At 40.7% G+C, this 25,211-nt stretch overlaps 1 protein-coding gene across 2 annotated transcripts in view; it reads left to right on the top strand.

Moving 5' to 3' along the window:
• Nucleotides 1–1,279: 1,279 nt before the first annotated feature.
• The window catches only part of MAP3K19 (mitogen-activated protein kinase kinase kinase 19), a 62,923-nt gene continuing 38,991 nt past the window's right edge, over nt 1,280–25,211 (top strand). For both annotated transcript variants that reach the window (XM_015432017.4, XM_015432016.4), the window contains exons 1-4: nt 1,280–1,442; nt 3,980–4,095; nt 7,179–7,294; nt 24,143–24,239. In XM_015432017.4, coding sequence (XP_015287503.3) covers nt 1,345–1,442; nt 3,980–4,095; nt 7,179–7,294; nt 24,143–24,239 — 427 coding nt within the window. In that variant the 5' untranslated portion in view covers nt 1,280–1,344. The remainder of the gene's footprint in view (nt 1,443–3,979; nt 4,096–7,178; nt 7,295–24,142; nt 24,240–25,211) is intronic.

Genomic DNA, 25,211 nt, shown 5'->3' with positions numbered 1-25,211 from the left:
CTAATACGAGACTATTCTCAGTTCAAAATTTTCATGTTGGTTCTAACTAATAATAAACATTGATATCAGAGGTGGTTTCTTCTTAGAGACTAAAAAAAAAGTTAACTAATTAATTCCCACAGTACCTTGCTGAAGTAATACCATTCTCTCTAGTTTGTCCCTAGAGAAGCTGAGGTAGAGACACTGAGTATATTGACACGGCATAAAGTGAAATAGAGATGAAATCAGTGCATTTCTTTGGTCTATAAAATGAACAATTTAGGTGTTTTGGCCTGCGGTAGCTTTTCAGTTTTGAATTATCCAAATTAAGTTTTACTTTCATTAAGGCATCAAATTATATCCATATACCTCCCTCCATTTGACTATATAAATACAGGTAAGTTAGCTGTTTTTAAAATTTTTTTTATTTTTTATTTTTTGAGACAGAGTCTCACTATGTTGCCAAGACTGGAGTGCAGTGACGTGATCACAGCTCACTGCAGCCTCGACCTTCCCGGGCTCAGGTGATCCTCCCACCTCAGCCTCCTGAGTCACCAGGACTACAGGTGCATGCTACCAGGCCTGGTTAATTTTTTGTATTTTTAGTAGAGATGGGGTTTTGCCATGTTGCCCAGGCTGGTCTCAAACTCCTGGGCTCAAGCAATCCACATGCCTCAGCCTCCTAAAGTGCTGGGATTACAGGTGTGAGCCACCACGCCCGGCTGAGCTGCTATATTGTTATGAATTATTTATTCATTCAGTGAATGTTTACTGAGCACTTACTGTGTGTCAGACACTCTGCTAAGTGCTTTTTACATTCTAGCCCCAATCAGCAACATAACCCTGCAAGGAAGACACTACAATTCCACCTTACAGCTGAGGGCCCTGAAGTTTAGCAAGTAGGGTTGCCAGATTTTGCAAATAAAAATACAAGACACCCAGTTAAATTTAAATTTCAGATAAACAACAAATAATATTTTGCATAAATACATCCCAAAAGAAAATTACACATGATTTAACTGGATACCCTCAATTTATCAGGGTAATTTGATCACCTTTTAACTGGGTGTCCCTGATACAACTTGTCAGGGAAGTTAAATAACCACCTTAAGGAGCTGAGATTGAAACCCAGATCTGTCTTTCTGGCTTGTGTTCTTTCACCTCATCAGTTCCCTTTCAAGGACAGACACTCAGAAAGAACATATTGAAGTTATAGTGAAAAGTTGGCCAAGCAATGAAAATGCAAAGATTAGCATAAAGAGCTATGCAGTAAAAACACAACAGAAATAAAGCTGCATGTTTTTAAAGGCATCCGAAGAGTTCCTGGATATAAATTTCCCAAACCAACATGGCTTGACCCCTCTGATGCTGACTGTGAGAGATGTGGACCTATTTGAGAGTCTTGACATGTTAACAGCGTACAGACCTGTGGAAGTTCTGTCCCAGCTCCTAAGGCATCATGCGTGAGTACGAGCAGTTAGTCAGCCCAGCCGAAGGGTGTCTATTCCATTGTTATTTACAGAAATCACATGTAAACCGAGACACATAGCTTCTTTTTTCCCCTTTCCCTCCCTCTCTTCTCTCTCCTTTCCTTCCTTCCTTCTTTTCTTTTCTCTTTTCTTTTCCTTTCTCTTTCTTTCTTTCTTTCTTTCTTTCTTTCTTTCTTTCTTTCTTTCTTTCTTTCTTTCTTTCTTTCTTTCTTTCTTTCTTTTTCTTTCTTTCTTTCTTTCTTTCTTTCTTTCTTTCTTTTTCCTTCCTTCCTTCCTTCCTTCCTTCCTTCCTTCCTTCCTTCCTTCCTTCCTTCCTTCATTCTTTCCTTCCTTCCTTCCTCTCTCTCTTTCTTTCCTCTTTTTTTTTTTTTTTACAGGCTCTGTTGCCCATGCTGGAGTGCAGTGGCGCAATCATAGCTCACTGTGACCTCAAACTCCTGGGCTCAATGGATCCTCCTGCCTCAGCCTTTTGAGTAGCTAGAACTACAGGCACATACCACTATGCCCGGCTAATTTTTAATTTTTGTAGAGATGAAATCTCACTATATTGCCCACGCTGGTCTCGAACTTCTGCCCTCAAGCTACTCTCCCATCTTGGCCTCCCAAAGTGCAGGGATTCCAGGCTGTTTTCTACTATATATACCAAATGCACGCACACCGTCATAGAAGTGACTTCACAGTGGCAAAGTGATGTGCAGTTTTTAAAATTTGCTACCTATTATTCTTATGATATTCAGCTCTTTGTTTCATTTCTTTAAATGAGTAGTGTTTTAGTAGTTACTGGGAATGTCAAATAATTCTTGAGTATCCAGCTCTCAACCCCCAAGATGTTACTAATTATTTCAGAAAACACTGTCAATGTCTGAAAAGCAATTTCTAATAGTGTTTTCAAGTTATCTTAACATTACTATATGTCAAATGCTCTTTTGGGCGGGGGAGATAAACAATGAACTTTTTTTAAAAATAAGAAGGTTAATAAGCAATCTCTCATGTTACAATTGCAGTTTCCTAAAGCTGTTACTTAGTTATCTTGTCATCAAACAAGAACAGATGGCCTGAGCTCTTTCTCAGCATTTCATATGAATTTTGTTTTGGAAAAAAAAAGGAGGAGGGAGCTTCAAGAACAAAATTATAGTCAAGAACACAAGATATTGTAAAAGGATCAGTTAGTATAATGGAATGAAAAGGGAATTTTGAAGCTACTTCAGACTAGTGCTGAGAAATAGTTTGGCCGATTGATGAAAGTGGAGATTCCTGGACATCACCCCAGAGATGTTCAGTAGGTCTGGATTGGGGTCCAGAATACCGGAAATCAAGATATGCCACTTGGAGACACCCTAATCTAGGCAGATGAGGAGAGGTCCCAATGAGTTTACCTTTACTTGTTTTTATGCATCCTTAAATAATTATAAAAATGTTTGTCCAAAGTTGGGAATTCTCTGCAAATATGTTAAGTGGCTTGCTTAAAGTCACATATCAAGGTAGTGGCAACCCCAATTTTCAGTCCTATGCTATTTCTTTTGAATTACAATCTTTGATGAAGAAAAGTCCATAAGAGAATATTACTGTGGCTCATGACACATTACCCTGTCCCACAGCAACGAAGAGATTCAAATTCAAAGGTTTTAGAATAGAGACCATGATCAACTTGCTCCTTGTCCTAGAATAGGACAAGTAAAGCCAGTTTCATCATTGTTCCCCTCACTATAATCTATTAATGGAATTCTCATCATTTGACTTTGGATTTCTCTGAGCCGATATCTAATGCAAGTGTTCAGTACAACATAGAGAGGAGAAGAAGAGACTTGTGCTGTTGTAAATGGTCCTAAGATCAGCCAGTTGGGCTTACCAACCACAAGGCCAAGTAAAGAGGAATGAAAAGGTCATGTAGAGAGGCACACTGTGGTTTTTTATGACAAGATTGCTCCACTCAACCAAGAGACCGTGAAATAAAAGTATCAGCTTAATTTTAAAGAGAAGATTCTCTGCCATTCCACCATTTTGAATCATAAAAGAGCTATCTGTTAGCATTAGAAAAAAGAAATATCAAGAAAGTCAGCCGTTAGCTTAATTATTGAAAAGAAAAAAAATCAAGTGAGCTATTTGGAATGGTAAGACAATCGTTTATCAAAATGTTTTTATCCTTATGACTCATTGAAAAAATTTAAAAGTGTGAAAAAAAACCCAACAAAAGATGTTTTTATCTTTACTTGATTTTATGCACCCTCAAAGAATTATAAAAATTTTGTCCAAAGTTGGGAATTCTCTGCAAATCTTAGAATGTTTTTAGAATGGGGATGGGAATAAAGATATACAGCAAATTCCTTTCATTTAAAATCTTGGAAAATTGTCATCCTCTATTCATACATTTTGAAATAATTATTATTATCCCCAAACTACATAAGATTACTTTTTATTTATTTGATGTAAATGTTTGCCCTCTCATATTAGTTTTCTTTTTTCAACAGATTCAACTAAATAAACTTTAATGTTGATTCTGTTCTTCCTAGAGATCCTAAACTTTGTGATTTTAGTGGAAAATCAGCGATACATTATGTGTCACAAATAGAGAGTTCAAAGAAACAGAAGCTTTTGGACATTTTAATGAGTTCTATGCCAAAACCAGGTAAATACTTTCACTCCACGTGCATAATTTCCCAACCCAAAAATTCCTGTTAGAACTCTTTCTTTTTCTACATCTGTTTGATGGATCCATTTAAAGAAATCAAGGCCGGGCGCGGTGGCTCAAGCCTGTAATCCCAGCACTTTGGGAGGCCGAGACGGGCGGATCACGAGGTCAGAAGATCGAGACCATCCTGGCTAACACGGTGAAACCCCGTCTCTACTAAGAAATACAAAAAATAGCCGGGCGAGGTGGCAGCGCCTGTAGTCCCAGCTACTCGGGAGGCTGAGGCCGGAGAATGGCGTGAACCCGGGAAGCGGAGCTTGCAGTGAGCTGAGATCCGGCCACTGCACTCCAGCCTGGGCTACAGAGCGAGACTCCGTCTCAAAAAAAAAAAAAAAAAAAAAAAAGAAATCAAGTCCACGGCTATTTATGGAGCAGTGACTCTGTACAAGGCCCATGACTAGGTGCTCTGGGGGATGCAAAGAAGTCTAATGCAAGGTTTAAACTTTTGAAAATATACAGCATGGTCAGGGACACATCACGTAAGTCAGAGAGAAAGAGCTTGCTGTAAACTTGAAAGGGGAAGAAGGACTTATAGTGGTTCTTGAAGGCTGGATAACTGTGGGAAGGTTTGATATAGGTGGGAAAAGAGTCCAATCAAAGACATAGAAACAGCCACAGCAAGAAGTATAATGAAAAGTGTGCCACTGAGCAGCGTGTGACTTTGTGAAAGCTGCCTGACTTTATTGTTTGATTCGCTTTCTGTTTGAAGCTTCGGGGGCAGAGGACAAAGCTATACCTAAGAATGTTTCATGAAAGAGGTGAGACTTGATCTGACCCTTGAAAAAAGGATGCAATTTGATTTTGTGGAGCAGAGGCCCCTTGCTGGGAGTGAGCATGGCTTATCCCAGGGGCAAACAAGAAACTAGAACTGAAAGTTCATGTCACGGAAAAGAGAAACAAAAGGTCAGATACATAAAGAAACTGGGTCCATGGAGGGGTGAGCCTTAGATGTCAGGCTGAAGGACATCACTTTTTTTAAAAATAAAACAGACACTAAAGAAGTTTAAGCCAGAGAATGATCAAGGCCATGCTCTAGGAATATTAACCTGTTCCTATCGTGTTGGATACATCTGAGGGAAAAGGCAGGGATCTCTATTAAGAAATTATAGAAGTGCCCACATGTGTGGTGGTAAGAACTAGGGAATGAGTCCTTGGGTGGGGCGTGAGATTGAGAGACGCTGGGAGTGGTGGATCTAGGAGACATTGTGGAAGAACAATTCACAGAACTGCGAGCTGTGACGTTGACAGCGGAGACGCAGAGACAAAAGTTGAGTCAAAGATGACTAAATTTTAAGGCCTGTAAAGTACGGATGATGGAAATACAACCAACAAAATGGGAGCACATTGGGACTTTTCAAGTAGCAAGTTTCTGTAGGACTGGGCTTGTGGGAAAGGACCGGTTGAAAGGCTAGTTTGGGAGTTCTCTACAGAGAGGAGATTGTGAGGACATGATGGTGGGTGAGGTTGTTGAGGGATTGATGAGAGTGAGAAAATTGCAGAGTGCTGAGCTGAGGAGGTGCACATACAGATAGAGAGGAGTGGTACGGACATCAGGACTCAGGAAGTGAGAGGAGGAGGAGGGGGAGAATCAGAAGAGGGTTGCAGGAAGAAAGGAGCAGGAAACAATGTTAAATTGGAAAAGAGATTACAAAGCAGATGTGGTAAGGATGTGAGACGTTTCAATGGCAAGATGTAGGCAAAAGATAGATTGCAGAGACTAAAGCAGGAAAATATGGTGAAGAAATGGAAGGTCTGGGTATAGGTCACTTGTTCAATTTTGTCTCCACTACAAGATAAGCAGAGGAGCCACTGAAAGAGGGAGTTTTTGTTGAAAGAAGCCAATGCTTATTTGAAGAAGCCAGGATAGCAGGAGGGGATGTCCCTAGGGTACAAACTGGGAGTCTGCTGTTTGGTGTTAGGAACTCTGTCCATTTAATGTGGCTTTAATCACTAGATAAGAAGTGTGCTCAGAGGAGCTGAGTGTCTTTGTCCTGGGCAACTGTAGAGCAAATGTGATTTCCAGCTCATCATTAGGGTTTCTCTTAGCAACTTTGCCTACCACAAACCATTACTCCCAAACATTTGAAGTGGTAACTCTTGATTACTATTAATTTAACTTCATGATTCACTCCCTTCTACAAACTAAAGAAGAAAGTTTGAGCGATCTAAATTTTTTAAATTATAGGATGGTCTGTAAGGCCCTGTATTGCTCTGATTTCAGTTGTTAGCCAAATTGTGCAGAAATTATCCTCAATCCCCAAGAAATAACTTCAGGGGCTTCAGGGCAGTGCACAGATTCAGAGAAAGAAAATCCAATATCGATTGAGCCGGCACTAAGTGTTCAGTACCCTAAAAAATACATGGAAGTTTTTCAGGGTTTAGTTGGAAGAGTCCAAGAAGCGTCTCCTAATTTTCCACCAATAGAAGTCCGTAATGATGGGACATCCTCAGGAAACATGGAAGACAGATGTCCTTCCTCTGCACAGCTCTGGAGAAGAGGGTCCCCTAACCTTGAACTGCTGACAGCTTTAATGGTTAAAAAGTTCTTACTCATGTCCCAGCACCCTACAGAGGGTTTTGCAATGACGATGTAGACATTAAGTAGGAGGTAACTGGATTTAAGTTTAACTAAAATCTGACTCTTGTAAAGTTTTAATTTCTCATACAGCTTAAAATTTAGTGGGTACTCAGATCAGAAAGGATGATTGATTCATCCTAACTCTCTAAAAAATTTCACTTGCCCAAAATCTCAAAGTACCTGTTTGATTTTTTTGTCCTTATGCAATAGCAGTTACCATCAAAGCCTTTAAAAAAATAGTAAGCGATCCACTCTGTGGACTCTTGTCTTCACATCCCTTCTTGTGAAAATTAGTGCCAGAAGCTTCATCAGGATCCCAGACCACTATTTCAGGAAAATGTTTGACACAATGGAGCTGATTTTAGAACACAGAGCTAGCTCTTCCTTTGAAATTGCTGGAGATGAATCTTATCAAAACGTACTATTATGTTTCTTTTGATAGAAAGACATGCTGAGTCATTGCTTGACATTTGTCATGATACAAGCTCTTCTCCAACTGATATGATGATAGTTACCAAAAATCAAAACATCATCTTGCAAAGCATCAGCAGCAGTGAGGTAAGAGCCTCCCTTTAAAGAAACAACAGACAGCCTACTCCATCTACTACTTTATTTGTGCTGCTTGAATACTTCATAACAATCATATATTACAATTTTATTTTTAAGTGTAATCATAAAAAAACACATTTGGTAAGACGCTCTTCTGAAAGTTTAATCTCTGAGCAGCAATTAGCTAGTAAACTCTGAGACTCATGCATAAGATGTGTGTGTACGTGTGTGTGTGTGTGTGTGTCTTAGTCAGTTCTGGCTGCTATAACAAAGTACCATAGATTGGGTAGCTTATAAACAGAAATTTATTTCTTACAGTTTGGGAGTCTGGAAGTCTGAGATCAGGGTGCCAGCAGGTTTGAGTCTGGTGAGGGCTGTCTTCTGGACTGCAGATTGCCAACCTCTCATATGCTCACTTGATGGAGAGACAGCTAGCTAGTGCTCTGGGGTCCCTTTTATAAGAGGCACTAATCCCATCATGAGGACTCTACTTTCTTTTTTCTTTTTTCTTTTTTTTTGAGATGGAGTTTCGCTCTGTCGCCCAGGCTGGAGTCCAGTGGCCGGATCTCAGCTCACTGCAAGCTCCACCTCCTGGGTTCATGCCATTCTCCTGCCTCAGCCTCCCAAGTAGCTGGGACTACAGGCACCCGCCACCATGCCCGGCTAATTTTTTGTATTTTTAGTAGAGATGGGGTTTCACCATGTTAGCCAGGATGGTCTCGATCTCCTGACCTCGTGATCCACCCGCCGCGGCCTCCCAAAGTGCTGAGATTACACGAGCCACCGTGCCCGGCTGAGGACTCTACTTTCATAACCTACCTCCCAAAGGCCCTACCTCCTACTGCCATCGCGTTGATAGTTAAGATTTCAACATATAAATTGTGGTGGGACACAAATATTCGGTTCTTTACTCTGGGTGTTCATGCACACACACACACGTGCGTGTGTGTCTGTGTGTTTGTGTGTGTCTCCAATACCACAGAAGATTGTTTCAGCTGAATCCATACTAAATGATCAAATGTACCTTCCTTTTATATACATTAATATTGAAAAGGAAGTCTAGGCTGGCCGTGGTGGTTCACACCTTCTATTAGTCCATTTCACACTGCTATAAAGATACTACCTGAGACTGTGTAATTTATAAACAAAAGAGGTTTAATTGACTCAGAGTTCCACATGGCTGGGGAGGCCCCAGGAAACTTACAATCATGGTGGGAGGCAAAGGGGAAGCAGGCACATCTTCACAAGGTGGTAGGAGAGATAGAAAGAGTGCAGGGGAAACTGCCACTTTCAAAACCATCAGATCTCGTGAGAACTCCTTCACTATCATGAGAACAGTATGGGGGAAACCGCCCCCATGATCCAATCACCTTCTACAAAGTCCCTCCCTTGACATGTGGGGATTACAATTCAAGATGAGATTTGCTGGGGGACACAGAACCAAATCATATCACACCTGTAATTCCAGCACTTTGTGAGGTTGAGGATTTCTTGAGGCCAGGAGTTCTGCACTGGCCTGAGCAACAAAAAGAGATCTCATCTCTACTAAAAATAAAAAAATTAGCTGGTCATGATGGCACACACCTGTAGTCCCAGCTGCTTGGGAGGCTGAGGTGGAAGAATCATTTGAGCCCAGGAGTTTTAGACCACAGTGAGCTATGATTGCACCGCTGCACTCTAGCCTGGGTGAGAGCAAGACCCTGTCTCAATTTTTTTAAAAAGGAAAAGACAGTCAGGCACGGCGGCTCATGCCTGTAATCCCAGTACTTTGAGAGGCCAAGGTGGGCGGATCACCTGAGGTCAGGAGTTCAAGACCAACCTGACCAACACCGTGAAAGCCCATCTCTACTAAAAATACAAAAAATTATCCAGGCGTGGTGGTGGACACCTGTAATCCCAGCTACTAGGGAGGCTAAAGCAGGAGAATCACTTGAACCAGGGAGGCAGAGGTTGCAGTGAGCCAAGATTGTGCCATTGCACTCCAGCCTGCGCAACAAGAGCAAAACTCCATCTCAAAAAAAAAAGGAAAACAAAAGGAGATCATTAACCTGATCATATCAAACCCATCATAGGGTACCAAAACGGAGGTGCCTCCTCGTGGCCCTGGTTATCATCCTGCCTGTGATGAATGACTTTACAAAAAATCCCCTGTAGTACAGTAACAGTATTAGTAACAAACATTGCAGCCCATAGAAAACTGTGGAATGAGACCCAAGATGTACAACAAACCAGCAACAGTGGTTGCCTACAGAGAGAGAACTGGAGATGCAATTTGCACTGTGTACTCATTTGTACCTTTTGAATATTTATAAAAATTAACATATCCCAAATAAATATACTACTACTCTATATTTTATTGGTTAAAAAAAAGAAGTCCAAAAAGTCGTTTATTTATTTTGAGATTGAGGTCTCATTCTGCTGCCCAGGCTGAAGGGCCCTGGCATAAACATGGCTCACTGGAGCCTCAATCTCCCAGGCTCAAGCAATCCTCCTACCTCAGCCTCCTGACTAGCTGGGACTACAGGCACACGCCACCACACCTGCTAATTTTTTAAACTTTTTGAAGAGATTGGGTCTCACTATGTTGCCCAGGCTAGTCTCGAACTCCTGGCCTCAAGCAATCCTCTTGCCTCGGCCTCCCAAAGTAGTGGGATTACAGGCATGAGCCACCATGCCTGGCCCCATTGCCCATTTTCTTATTGGATTATTTGCTTTCTAACTGATAGGTTTGGAGAAGTCTTTATATATTCTAGGTATATGCTTCATAAAATATTTTCTCCTAGTCAAGAAAATTATTTGACTTGTTTTTTCATCCTTTTTAATGTTTTATTAAAAAGAAGTTTTAAATTTTGATAAAAAACGACTCATCCATTTTTTTCTTTATGGATCATGATTTTTGTGACTAAGAATTGTTCACCCAAGCCTAGGTCACAATTTTATCCTATGCTCTCTTCTAAAAGAGTTATAGTTTCACATTTTACGTTTAGATCCATAATGCAATTTGAGTTTTTTTTCCTTTTTTTTTTGAGATGGAGTCTCACTTCTGTCACCCAGGCTGGAGTGCAGTGGCACGATCTCTGCTCACTGCAACCTCTGCCTCCCAAGCAATTTTCCCATCTCTGCCTCCTGACTAGCTGGGATTACAGGTGCCCGCCACCACGCCTGGCTAATTTTCGTATTTTTAGTAGAGACAGGGTTTCACCATGTTGGCCAGGCTAGTCTCGCATTCCTGAACTCAGGTGATCCACCTGCCTTGGTTTCTCAAAGTGTTGGGATTACAGGCGTGAGCCACCAGCCCAGCGGAATTTGAGTTAATTTTTACAAAGTACAAGGTTTAGGTTGAGGTACATATTTTTGCCTGTTGTTCCTCTATCATTTGTTGAAAAGACCATACTTCCTCCACTGATTTACTTTCACATCTTTGTAAAAAAAGAAAGAAAGAAAAAGAAAAAAGATCTGGGCCAGGTGCAGTGGCTCATGCCTGTACTCCCAGCACTCTGGGAGGCCAAGACAGGAGGATCACTTGGGGACAAGAGTTTGAAACCAGCTTAGACAACATAGCAAGACCCTGTCTCTACAAGAAATTTTAAAAATTAGCTGGGCTTGGTGGTGCATACCTGTAGTCCTAGCTACTCAGGAGGCTGAGGCAGAATAATCTCTTGAGCCCAGGAAATTGAGGCCTCAGTGAGCCAAGACCATGCCACTACTCTCCAACCTGGCCAACAGTGAGAGGCCTAATCCCTTAAAAAAATATATGTTGAGCTTCTTTTTTCTTCAATTAAACTACTATCAATTCTTTTTTTTTTTTTTTTCTTTTTTTCACTCTTGTCGCCCAGCCTGCTGGAGTGGAATGATTTGATCTCAGCTCACTGCAACCTCTGCCTCCCGGGTTCAAGCGATTCTCCTAATTCAGCCTCCTGAGTAGCTGGGATTATAGGCATGGGCCACCACACCTGGCTAATTTTGTATTTTTAGTAGAGATGGGGTTTCTCTATGTTGGTTGGGCTGTTCTTGAACTCCCGATCTCAGGTGATCTGCCCACCTCGGCCTCCCAAAGTTCTGGGATTACAGGCATGAGCCACCGTGCCCAGCCTAAACTACTATCAATTCTAAGATGTGTATTTTTGTGTTTTAACCTCTTTGAAGTCAGACATCTTACAACTGTCACTGTCAAATTGGTACTGTTTTGTCATTTTTAGTGGTACATAAAACAACAGTGTAGCTTTTAATCAGGGACATCTTTGATTTGGTGAAACATGGTAGGATACATTGCTAAACCCAAATCACAATATAAGATGTCAGAATGTGGATAGAGAAGTGAGAAATGATTTTGCAGCATGGAGAATGGTAAAACTTAATTGTCCAGGGAAAGGATATTAATGAGAATCAAGATGATGTACTGCAAAGAACCGTGGAAAAGCCCAGGAATTAGAGGCACCAGGTACTGCAGAAGTTGGGAGTTAGCATGAGGTTGAAAAAAAAGAGGGTTTGGTTGAAAATGTATATAAGGAGCAGAGAGATCCCCAACATTCTACTTCCACTCTATGTAACTACACCACTTACTCCTTCCCCACCCTCACAGAAGGCAGGAAGATTTGGTGGAAGTTTATTTGAGCTGGAGGAATTCTGGACTTAGTAACAACATACAAGGTGAAAGATGGGAATCCGGTCTCAACCTGGAGGCTTAAGTCTGAACATTGACAGAGATATTGCTTCCATCTTCCTTCCCCACCTAGCTCCCATATGGCCAGCAGCCCATTTATACTACTAAGCCAAAAGACGGGAAGATTCTCTTCTGGAGATTTAATAACCCCAGAAAATAGACCTACTAATACTGACACTTTTAAGTTCCCTGAAACAAAAGCATTTCACTATCAGATCAACCCAGCGAAGCCCACCAACAGGTAAATAGCAACATACAGAGAGAACTTCTAGTCATATTTTTAGTGTCTCTTTCTTAATAGGAAGAGTCAAGATAGCCAAGGGTCACCAGGTATTTGAAGAAAGCCTCTGATATGAAAAGTAGCATCAAAACAACAAGGAATGCAGATGAAATCAGGAGCACAGAGAAATGAAGGGGAAGAAATAGTTTTAAAGGGAGGAGATAAAAATAAAGAAAAAAAAAAGAAAAAAAATGTTATCAGAACCAAATGATATGAGTTTTCAAGTTTAAAGCACCCATCACTGCAGGACAGTGACTAAGTAAATTACCCTAAAGTATTGTGAACTTTTAAAGCACTGAGGCTACAAGAGGATCTTGAAAGTTTTCAGAGAAAGAGAGATAATATAAAGGATAGGAAACTAGAATGGCACCAGATGTCTTAAAAATACCATTGTCGGCTACAAATATATGGAACTACAAATATATGGAGCAATAAAAGACCTCTACACTGGAAGTAATAAAGTATTGCTGAACATTTTAAGAAGACTTAAATATGGCCGGGCGCGGTGGCTCAAGCCTGTAATCCCAGCACTTTGGGAGGCCGAGATGGGCGGATCACGAGGTCAGGAGATCGAGACCATCCTGGCTGACACGGTGAAACCCCGTCTCTACTAAAAAATACAAAAAAAAAACTAGCCGGGCGAGGTGGCAGGCGCCTGTAGTCCCAGCTACTCGGGAGGCTGAGGCAGGAGAATGGTGTGAACCCGGGAGGCGGAGCTTGCAGTGAGCCAAGATCATGCCACTGCACTCTAGCCTGGGCGGCAGAGCGAGACTCTGTCTCAAAAAAAAAAAAAAAAAAAAAAAAAAGAAGACTTAAATAAATAGAATGATGTAACATGTTAGTGGATTGGAAAATTTAATTTTATAAAGATGTCAATTCTGCCAAATTAGTTTGCAGATTCAACACAGTCCCATTCAAAACCTATCAGGTGTGTGTGTGTGTGTGTAAATTAACAAGCTGATTCTAAATTGATATAGAAAGGCAAAAGGCCAAGAACAGTGAGGGCAATATTGAAGAAGAACAAAGTTGGAAGATTTAGGCTACCAGATATCAAGTCCTATTATAAAGCTAAATCAATTAAGGCAGTGTGATATTGATAGAAATATAGATAAATTCATTACCTGATATATGACAAAGTTCACGCTGCAGTGAAATAGGGGAAAGAATTTTCAATACATGGTTCTGGGTTGCATAGATAGCCATACAGAAAACAATACGTATGTTGACCCCTACCTCACACCATACACAAAATCAATTCCACATTCATTGGAATTTAAAATGTGAAACATAACAGCTCACTGCAGTCTAGTATTCCTGGGCCCAAGCAAAACTCCTGCTTCAGCCTCCTGAGTAGCTGGGACTACAGACACATGCCACCATTCCTGGCTAATTTTTAAAAATTTGTTATTGGTAGAGATGGGGTCTTGTTTTGTTGCCCAGGCTGTTCTTGAACTACTGGCTTCAAACAATGTCCCTGCCTCATCCTCCCAAAGTGCTGGCATTATAGATGTGAGCCATTGTGCCTGACCACACTAACGCTTTTGAAAGAAAATGTAAGATAAAATCTTTGTGACCTTGGAGCTGGCAACAATTTTTACAACAAAACACATACAAAATGCTTGCCATAAAAGAAAAGTTAATTAAATGGACTATATTAAATGAAGCATTTCTTTTTTTTTTTTTTTTTGAGACGGAGTCTCGCTGTGTCACCCAGGCTGGAGTGCAGTGGCGCGATCTCGGCTCACTGCAAGCTCCGCCTCCCGGGTTTACGCCATTCTCCTGCCTCAGCCTCCGAGTAGCTGGGACTACAGGCGCCCGCCACCATGCCCGGCTAGTTTTTTTGTATTTTTAGTAGAGACGGGGTTTCACCATGTTAGCCAGGATGGTCTCGATCTCCTGACTTCGTGATCCACCCACCTCGGCCTCCCAAAGTACTGGGATTACAGGCTTGAGCCACCGCGCCCAGCCGAAGCATTTCTTTTTATCTAAAGACATCATGAAGATAATAATAAGCAACTCATAAAGTGAGAAAAGATACTTACAATGTATGTATCTGACAAAGGACCTGAATTCAGAAAAAATTTTAGAACTCCCACAAATTAGGAACAGATAGCTAATAGAAAGTGGGCAAAAACTTGATCAGACACTTAGCAAAAACAGATGTCTAAATGGGCAATAAAATATATTAAAAGATGCTGAGCTTTCAGTCATTGGATAAATGTAATTTTAAACTACAATGTGATAACACTGCACATCCACAGAATGATTACAATTTTAGAAGTTGGGAAATATCAAGAGTTGACAAGGATATAGAGCAACCAGAACTCTCATGCACTCCTGCTGGGAGAATGAAATGTTAGAATAATTTAGAAAGCTGTCTTTTAGTGTCTGTTAAAGAGAAATATATGCATACTCCATAATCCAGCAGTTCTGCTCCTAAGTACATACCTAACAGAAATGCATCATATGTTTACCATAAGCTACATCTTATAATGATCATAGCAGCATTATTATAATAGCCCCCAAATGGAAACTAATTAAGTGCCTATCAAGAATAAAAAGGATACATAAATTTTGATATATTCACATAGTGTAAAACTACACATAAATGAGAATGAGAATGAATGATCTAAAATTACATGCAACAATACAGATGAATCTCACAAATACATTGTTGAGCAAAAGAAGCCCGACATAAATTAAATCCTATATGGGTCTATTTATATAAAAACAAAAGGAGGAATAACAAATCTATGGTGTTAGAATTCAAAATAGCACTTGCATGAGAGTGTTCTTTGGGGATATTGGTAGTGTTCTTTTATTTGATCTGGGTCCTGGATACATAAATGTGTTTGGTTTATTAACATTAATCTATACACATATGGTAAGTGAACTTTTCTGAATGTATGCTATACTAAAATCAAAAGTAATGGAAAAGGGGTGGAGTAGGGAATGTCTTCAAATATCTGACACACACAAAAAAGAATATGTTTTTCAGCCAGGCATAGCTGTGGACACCTGTACCTGTGGTCCCAGCTACTCAGGAGGCTGAGATGGGAGGATCACTTGAGCCCAGGAGTTTGAGACCAGCCTGGACAACATAGCTTTTTTTTTTTCTTTTCTTTTATTCTTTTTTGGGGACAGGGTCTCTCCCTGTCACCTAGGCTGGGATGCAGTGGCCAGTGGCACGATCACAGCTTACTGCAACCTCTGCCTCCCAGGCTCCAGCAATCCTCCCACCTCAGCCTCCTAAGTAGCTGGGACTACAGGCGTGCTCCACTGTGCTCAGATAATTTTTGCGTTTTTTTGTAGAGATGGGGTTTCACCATGTTGTCCAGGTTGATCTCGAACTCCTGCCCTGAAGTGATCTGCCCACCTCGGCTTCCCAAAGTGTTGGGATTACAGGTGTGAACCACTGGCCCAGCTGAAGATGGTTTTCAAACTAGGATTCTATGCCCAAACAAACTCTCAGTTAAGCATTAGAGTTGAATAAAGACATTTTTTCAGACACAGAAATCTCAAACATCTTACTTCTGATACACCTTTTAAGGGAGCTACTAAGTGCTCTATTAAATTGAGAAAGTAAATAAAGAAAGAGGAAAAAATAGGATCTATGACTCAGGGGATCAAGAGAGAGGAGGGAATCATTGGTATAATGAAGAAGGCAGGACCAGGACTTCAGCTATGTAGCAAGTCTAGAAAACAAAGAGCTCAGATGATTGGGGGATTGGGATGGGGGCAGGGAGCAGGACAGAGGAGGGAAACAGAACAGATATATTGTCTGATAAATTTCATCAAGTGGAGAGACCATTGTAGGTTGGGAAGATGTAGGCATTTAATAAAAAGACGTAAGAGAGTAAATAAAATAAACCAACTAGAAATTTAAAAAAAATAAGGAATGAGGGGAAGGAAGGATGAATAGGCAGAGTAAAGAAGATTTTTAGGGCACTGAAACTACTCTGTATGATTCTAATGGTGGATACAGGTCATTATACATTTGTTCAAATCCATAGAATGTACAACACCAGGAGTGAATCTTAATGTTAACTATGGACAACTGTAACAAATGTACCACTCTGGGTGAGGCTGTGCATGTGTGGGAGCAGGGAGTATATGGGAAATCTGTATACCTTCCTCTTTTTTTTTTTTTGAGATGGAGTCTCACTCTGTCACCCCGGCTGGAGCACAATCTTGGCTCATTGCAACCTTCACCTCCTGGATTCAAGTGATTCTCCTGCCTCAGCCCCCCGAGTAGCTGGGATTACAGGCATGCTCCACCACATCTGGCTAATCTTTGTATTTTTAGTAGAGACAGGGTTTCACCATGTTGGACAGGCTGGTCTCAAACCCTTGACCTTAGGTGATCCACCCACCTCTGCCTCCCAAAGTGTTAGGGTTACAGGCGGGAGCCACCGCACTCGGCCTATACCTTCCTTTTAGTTTCTCTGTGAACTTAAAACTGCCCTAAAAGTAAGGTCTATTTAAACAAACAAACAAGGGTTTGGGGGTTTGTTCAGGAAAAAAATATAGTTATACAAGAAAGAAAGCATAATCATACTACAGTACAATTGTACTACTACATAGTACAATAGCCTCATAATCATAATTAGCCATTGACTATTGATTTAACAACAAAGAAGGTAAATGTATTGGGAGGATGAAGGCAGGGCATAATAAGTCAATAGAGGATGCCTCACTTTGATGAGTCAAGAGACAGCATGATAACTATGCAGAAATACGGAAGAAAATACCAAAAGAAACAGCTGAAAGTTTGGAAGTGGTTGCCTCTGAGGAAAAGGGTGACTGTTTTTCTTGGTATAAGTCTTTTACCATTATTTGATTTTTTTTTTTTTTTTTTGAGACGGAGTCTCACTCTGTCGCCCAGGCTGGAGTGCAGTGGCCAGATCTCAGCTCACTGCAAGCTCCGCCTCCCGGGTTCGTGCAATTCTCCTGCCTCAGCCTCCCGAGCAGCTGGGACTACAGGCGCCCACCACCTCGCCCGGCTTATTTTTTTGTATTTTTAGTAGAGAAGGGGTTTCACCGTGTTAGCCAGGATGGTCTCGATCTCCTGACCTCGTGATCCGCCCGTCTCGGCCTCCCAAAGTGCTGGGATTACAGGCTTGAGCCACCGCGCCCGGCCTTATTTGATTTTTTTTAATGTGCAGTTTAATTTTGATAAAAATTAAGTGAAAATTAAAAATAAAGAAATGGTTAAATCAAGACCTCTCTGGGACATGGGGTGGGATGAGCTACCATAGAAACGTTCCTTTTTAAATCCTATTTGAATATTTTAACTTTCTGCATTTTTAACTTTTATAAGTAGTTTAGTCTGCTTCCTACCGAAGTAGAATTTAGTACCCTGGTTCCCAGCAAGGGAGTGATTCCCAGCCCCCACCCTTCCCACCCTAGGGGGTCATTTGACAATGTTTGCAGACATTTCGGTATCATCACTGGGGGAGAATGCAGCTGGCATCTAGTGAGTACAAGCCAGGGATGCTCCTAAACGTCCTACCAGGCACAGGACAGCCCCCACAGCCAAGAATTACCTCGTCTTGAATGTCAGCAGTGCTGAGACTGAGAAATTTGCTAGGTTTTGTCACAATATTGAAGATTGCATTATATTTGGTTACTAACATTATGTAGTAATCAATAAAATGTAGTAATCAATAAAAAATAAAATACCTAGAGACAAATCTTTGAGATGTCATGCAAAAGATATTGATAAACAAAAACATACTTTTATTTTTTATGGTCTATTTAAGCAACTTTCTTTTTAAAAGGACTAACTATATCACTTCATATTAATACATTGAAATAAATGTTTAAAAATTTTTTCGTAGAGACAGGGTCTCATTATGTTGCCCAGGCTGGTCTCAAACTCCTGGCCTCAGCCAGGTGTGGTGGCATGCACCTGTAGCCCCAACTACTTGGGAGGCTGAGGCAAGAGGATCACTCAAGCCCAGGACTTCAAAGTTACAGTGAAGTATGATCACACCACTGCACTCCAGCCAGGATGACAGAGCGAGAGTCTGTTTCTAAAAAACAAACAAGCAACATCAAACTTCTGGTCTGAAGAGATTCTCCCACTGCTGTCTCCTAAAGTGCTGGCATTACAGGTGTGAGCCACCGTGCCCAATCAGTACATTTTTTAAGGCAACTTTAAATCTTTTTAAAAAAACTTTCACTAGGTGTTTTTTCTTATTGTAGCTGAAATAAAGTTTAAACTCCTTTTTGAGCGAGAAATGGACTTTTTTTCAGTACTGTATTTGCCTTTTCTTCCCTAGTGGTTTAACTGGGGTTTAAATCCCTTTCACTGTTTTCTTTAAATGAAAGCTTGGTTTTCTTTTTGGTTGTCTGAAATAGGTTTTTATAGTTTACAAATATAAGCAGCGGCCTTGCCTGCAGGACAGCTCCAGAGAGGCTCGTTATAGACTCGCTCAGTCATCTTTTTTCATCTGAGGAGAATCTTCTTTCAAAATTTTATCGTAGGCTGGACGTGGTGGCTCATGCCTGTAATCTCAGTACATGTGAGGCTGAAGTGGGATGATCCCTTGAGTCCAGGCATTCGAGACACTCCTGGGCAACATAATAAGACTTTGTCTCTACAAAAAGTTAAAGAATTAGCTGGTTATGGTGGCATGTACCTGTAGTTCCAGTTACTTCCTGGAGGCTGTGGTGGGAGAATCACTTGAACCCAGGAGTTCGAGGCTGCAGTGAACTAAAATTGTGCCACTGCATTCCAGCCTTGGCGACAGAGCGAGATCCCATGTCTCTAAAATATAAAAATAAAAAAATCTAATTACGGCTGATTTCTATCATGCCTTTACCATCTGTATGTTTGGTACGCTGTTGTCTGAAGGCTAGAATGCGATGCTCTATTTCTCATCCATCTATCAGCTCCCGTGGTGTTGTCAATGGTTTATGAAATCCATCTATGCTTGGGATTTGCTATTCTGGTGTTTTGTCTCTTTTACTCCCTCGTAGGTGACACTATTTCAATTCTCCTCCTTGTGGCACCCAAGCACATCTTAAAGTCATTCCTGTTTAGCATTATAAAATAAGTTAGAAAATTCTGAGCTGTTTCTGTTTGAGTCTTCACTTCCATGATCACCTTCAAAGTAGATCTCATTCCCTACATCCTTTTTGATTGTGATACTGATGGTTTTTCAGTTTATTCCAGGGCATAATTTTTTGTCAGGTACTTATAGATATCACACATCTTTTATTATTATTTTTTCTATGCAAAACTTATCAATTAGGTTTGAGTATCCTTCCCCTTTATTTTGCTCATTAATTTTTTTTTTTTCTGGTTCTTGTTGAAATTCATTGTTTCAAACTTTTCATGCTAACAAGATCACAGAGTGGTTACAAGCTCCGGACCCAGATTTCAGAGTCTGGGTGTGAATTCTGGCTTTGCCACTGGCTAGCTGTGTGACCTCGTGTAAGCTACTTAACTTTTCTGGGCCTCAGGTATAAAATGAAGATAACAGATCCTAACTTTAGAGTTGTGAGGATTAAATTAGTTAACCCATTTATGCCTAGTGTTCCATTACTGGAATGCTGAGTTTGTGGGGGTTATTTATATCCCACTGCTCAAGGTCATCACCGTTGTCTGATTTTTCACACAAGAAAATGTGCAACCTCCGGCATAAATGGGTTAATATGTGTAAGGCATATAGAACAGTGTCTGTCACTATATATGTAAATGCTAGTCATCATTATGCATTTTGTAGGTGGGTACGACCACACTGCCGGCTTCCAACTTTTCCCACAGGACCAACTGACAAATGAACTGAATAGTTGAGATTGACCACAGCTCTGTAATCAACATGGAAACTTGATGTGAGAACCAGTTGTATGTTTAACACTTCCAAATGAAGGCTGCTGTTTTCCCAAAGCTTAGCATAAAAATTTCATTGAATCACTGTAATTAGATGAAATGGTAGAAATATGTTTTGAGGTCTCTTTGTAGAAATGTGTTTTGAGGTCTCTTAGAGTGTTCTAAACTAAGGATCTACACAAAAACTATATATAATACTAAAAAAGAAAAATTCAAATGACCCATAAACATCTAAAACTATCTCCAACTTTTCTATTAATCAAAGTATTCACATTCAAACAATAAGAAGAAGATCAATTCCATATATTACATTAAATATAATAAAATGAAAAGTCGGCCAAACGTGGTGGCAGGTGACTGTAATCCCAGCACTTTGGGAGGCAGAGGGAGGTGGATCACCTGAGATCAGGAGATCAAGACCAGCCTGGTCAACAGAGTGAAACCCATCTCTACTAAAAATACAAAAAAAAAAAAAAAAAAAAAAAAAAGCCAGGCATGGTGGCAGGCACCTGTAACCCCAGCTACTTGGGAGGCTAAGGCAAGAGAATCACTTGAACCCGGAAGGTGGAGTTTGCAGTGAGCCGAGATTGCACCACAGCACTCCAGCCTGGGCAACAGAGACTCTGTCTCAAAAAATAAAAATTAAAATGAAAAGGGGCAGGGCATGGTGGTACATACTTGTAGTTCCAGCTACTCAGGAGGCTGAGGTGGGAGGATCACCTGAGCCCAGGAGTTCGAGGCTGCAGTGAGCCATGATAGTGCCATTGAATTCCAGCCTGGGTGACAGAGTGAGACATTGCCTCAAAATAATAATCATCATCATATAAACACCTGTGAAAAGAAGGGAAAACAATAATTAATTCATTAAATGAAAAGCAATGACGATAAGGGAGAAGATGTGATGTAGCACATTCATACACTGCTGGTGGATTTTAAATAGGGATAAACTTTTAAGGCAATATATGTACAAAAAGCCAACTTTTTCATAGTCTTTGGATCAATAATTCCATATCTACGGATCTACTCTAAAGAAATAATGCAAAATTGGTGTGTTAGTTGCAAATATTTAATAACACTATGTGTAAAAATGAAGAATTTAAAACGACCTACTAGGCATCATGGGACTTACATTGTAAGACTAATGGGGCTTATTAAAGAAGTACTATTGGCCGAGCGCAGTGGCTCACACCTGTAATCCCAGCACTTTAGGAGGCTGAGGCAGGCAGATCACAAGGTCAGGAGTTTGAGACCAGCCTGGCCAGCATGATGAAACCTCGTCTCTACTAAAAATACAAAAATTAGCCGGGCGTGGTGGCAGGTGCCTGTAGTCCCAGCTACTCAAGAGGCTGAGGCAGGAGAATCACTTGAACCCGGGAGGTGGAGGTTACAGTGAGCTGAGGTCACACCACTGCACTCCAGCCTGGGCAACAGAGCAAGACTCCATCTCAAAAAAAAAAAAAAAGTACTATTATGACCCTCTGATATTTGTTGAAGGAAAGAAATCTTAAATTCCATTAAAATGACATTTACTTAGTAAATTGCTTATGAATGTATGCTTAAGTGAAAAAGTCAGATACAAAAATTATATGATGCAAGTATATTTTTAAATACTTAGGAGAAACACGAAGAAAATATGATTTCTATGTTAACAGTGTTTGCTCTTTGGTTGTCAGGTTATAGGTGATTTTTTAAAATCTTGCTTTAAAAAATACTTTTTTGTATTTTCATATGTTCTAGGAAGAATAGATCCCCCTTTGCGATTTGATAGGAAGGAGGAGGAATTTGCCAGATGATGGTAGAATTTTTGAAATACAGAGAAGAATAAGCAGTGAAATTGACAACAGCCTAGGAGCCGAGTGAACCCATCTGCCACTGAAAACCAGGATAGTCTGAGATAGGGCACCTGACTTTTGCCAGGAGATAGAAAATGCTTTAGAAAGTATTAATAAGGGTGTAGTGGGGAGTAGGCAGGAAGGGGGATGGTTAATAGGTACAAAAAAAAAAAATAGCTAGAAAGAATGAATAATCAACCCAATGAGAGAACAAAAAGAAAAAGAAAAGGAAAAGAAAGAATAAGACCTAGTATTTGATAGCACAACAGGGTGACTATAGTCAGTAATAATTTAATTGTACATTTAAAAATAACTAAAAGAGTATAATTGAATCATTTGTAACACAAAGGATAAATGCTTGATGTGTGATACCCCATTTACCCTGATGTCATTATTATGCATTGCATGCCTACATCAAAATATCTCCTGTACCCCATAAATATATATACCTATGTACCCATAAAAATTAAACATTAAAAAACAATGTTTAAGTATAAACTACTGAATACAAGTAAGGTATGACAACTAAGTTGTTATGATTGAATACCTAAAATATTTTTAATGACTGTATAAATGGAGGGTTTTATCTCTGGATTTTTTTTTTTTTTTTTTGAGACAGGGTCTCACTCGGTTGCCCAGGCTGGAGTGCAGTGGTGCAATCATGGCTCACTGCAGCCTCAACCTCCTATGGCTCAAATGATCCTCGCACCTCAGCCTCCCGAGTAGTTGGGACTACGGGCACGTGCCACCATGCCTGGCTAATTTTTGTATTTTTTGTAGAGATGGGGCTTCACCATGTTGTCCAGGCTGGTCTCAAGCAAGCCACCCATCTGGGCCTCCCAAAGTGCCAGGATTACAGGTGTGACCCACCACACCTGGCCGGGTTTTACTTTTACTTCCTTTATCTTTTCTTTTACTTTTCTTTTTTTTCTCTCTCTCTCTCTTTTCTTTTCTTTTCTTTCTTTTGACAGGGTCTCACTCTGTCACCCAGGCTGGAGTGCAGTGGCATGACCCTAGCTCACCATGACCTCGACCTCCTGGGTTCAAGCCATCCTCCTGCCTCAGCCTGCCAAGTAGCTGGGACAACAGGTGTGTGCCATCACGTCCAGCTAATTTTTGTATTTTCAGTAGAGACAGGGTTTCGCCATGTTGCCCAGGCTGGTCTCGAACTCCTGAGCTCAAGCGATCCACCTGCCTCAGCCTCCCAAAGTGCTGGGATTACAGGAGTGAGCCACCGTGCCTGGCCAACTTTTATTATTTGCTACAACAATTAAAATGAACAAGGAGAGAAAAGCAAGAAATTTCCTAGCTCTCTTGGGAATTAATAAATGAGCTCTCAGAGAATTCTTGTGACTCGCCACTTCTCTGACATTTCAGATGACAGGCTTGTGCACTTAGGGCAAAGACTTCTTGTCCAACAGTCCCCTTAAATAGGTAGGCCACCTAGATCATAGAAACCAGACAGCTAGTTGTAACATTTGGGTTGTGATGGGATGTTTTAACTACTACTTGGGTCTATCATGGTTCTAGAAATTTAAAGGCACAAAATCAGCAGCTATAACTTGTAATGAAGGAAACTATCAAAAACAATGAATTCTAAGAAAACATTTCTTCTTTAAAATGTTTGGAGTACTTTCTGTAAATCAAGTTGGTTTTCAACTATAATGATTATTTTCCGGAGAGTGAAAAGGAAGTTTAAGAGGTGTTGTGCACCATGATTTAGATCAGAACGCCATCATAGGGAAGACTTTAATCAGCTTTGCTGCCTCCTTTCAGTCTAGGGTTATATCTGTAGCTTCCACAAGGAGCAGGGATTTCCATTCTTGCTATTTGTAAATGATGCCCCAGGGAGGCATTATGGAAAAGATCACGTTCCTTTGGGGTTGTTCACTGTGACTGTGGCCAAAGGATTCTTTCCACTTACCCACCCGGATGGAATCTGGGGCAGCTTAGCAGCCTGGGCACTGAGACGATAAAGTATAAAACACTGAATTTCTATGTGTCAATGTGATTTGAGCTTTGCTCTTCATTTTTGATTATGCAATTAATCACATCCATGACTGTCTGAGCCTAGTGCTCCAAGAGCAGATACTTTCTTATTATTTTATTCCTAAATACTTTATCCAATTTAAAAGAAATCCACGGTGTGAATCTTTAGCCTAGAAAAATCAACATTCATTCTGCCAACAAATTGGTACATTGAATAACTAATTACTGAGTTTTGAATTTTATGATATTGCAGGAGTTCGACCAAGATGGTGACTGCAGTCATTCCACACCGGTTAGTGAAGAAGATCATCCCAGTGGTGGTAGACAGGACTGGCAACCCAGGACAGAAGGTATCGGGCTTCAGTCCTTAATGTGTTTACAAAGATAACATGATCATATGGGCTTCCCTTCAATTTCAGAAGCGCTCATTGTAGAAGTTTGAACAAAACACACTGGGGCCTATCGGAGGGTGGAGGGAGTGGAGGAGGGAGAGGATCAGGAAAATAACTAATGGGTACTAGGCTAAATACCTGGGTGATGAAATAATCTGTACAACAAACCCCATGATATACATTTACCTATGGAACAAACCTGCACTTGTACCCCTGAGCTTAACTCCTGCAATAAAAGTTTAAAAAATAATAATAAATAAGTTTGAAAACACAGAAGAAGCCCAAAGAAGAAGAAAATCACTCATGATACTACCTTTTGGTCCACATCTGAATCAGTGGGTCTAGGCAACTTGACCGTCCAGAATAGACAATGCTCTCTGGCTCTTTCATTCCACCTCACTCCAGCTCAGCCAAGCCGTTCCCTGTCCCTTCCTTTTTGTCTGATAACATCCCTTCCCCATTTTCTTCCTCTCAGAATCTTCCGGCAGCTTCAGTGATCGGTTCCCTTCCAGAGCCACACATGTCTCCATCAGTTGTTGTCCCTGAGGGGAAGGTGGGGGAATGAACAAGGCATGAAAGTCCCTAAGTCTCGGTTTTTTATTTACAAGGCCATAAGTCTGGAATCTTCCAGAACACCACCCATTTCAAACATGTTATCCTGTCAGACCGTAAGTGCCCTTGCACTTAACAGACCACAAAGTATTTGCAGATCCTCTCCTCAGAACATAGTTGCCACGGCTATCCCATTTGTCTGTCATCTATCCATAACCTTCCTAAAGTAAATGTTTATTTGAACTGCTGCAATTTCTCCCGGGCAATTTTCTGGCTTCTATTTCTAACACTCCAGGGAAGCCGCCCTCTTTGATGCTCGTTTTTTTCATCCCTTTGCACCTCCCAGAAGGCTGCAGCGCTCCCGAGTAGCGTCTCCCG

Source organism: Macaca fascicularis, chromosome 12, assembly GCF_037993035.2.
Source record: "Macaca fascicularis isolate 582-1 chromosome 12, T2T-MFA8v1.1".
NCBI classification, from domain to species: domain Eukaryota; kingdom Metazoa; phylum Chordata; class Mammalia; order Primates; family Cercopithecidae; genus Macaca; species Macaca fascicularis.
This window is presented reverse-complemented; position numbering and strand designations above follow the sequence as displayed.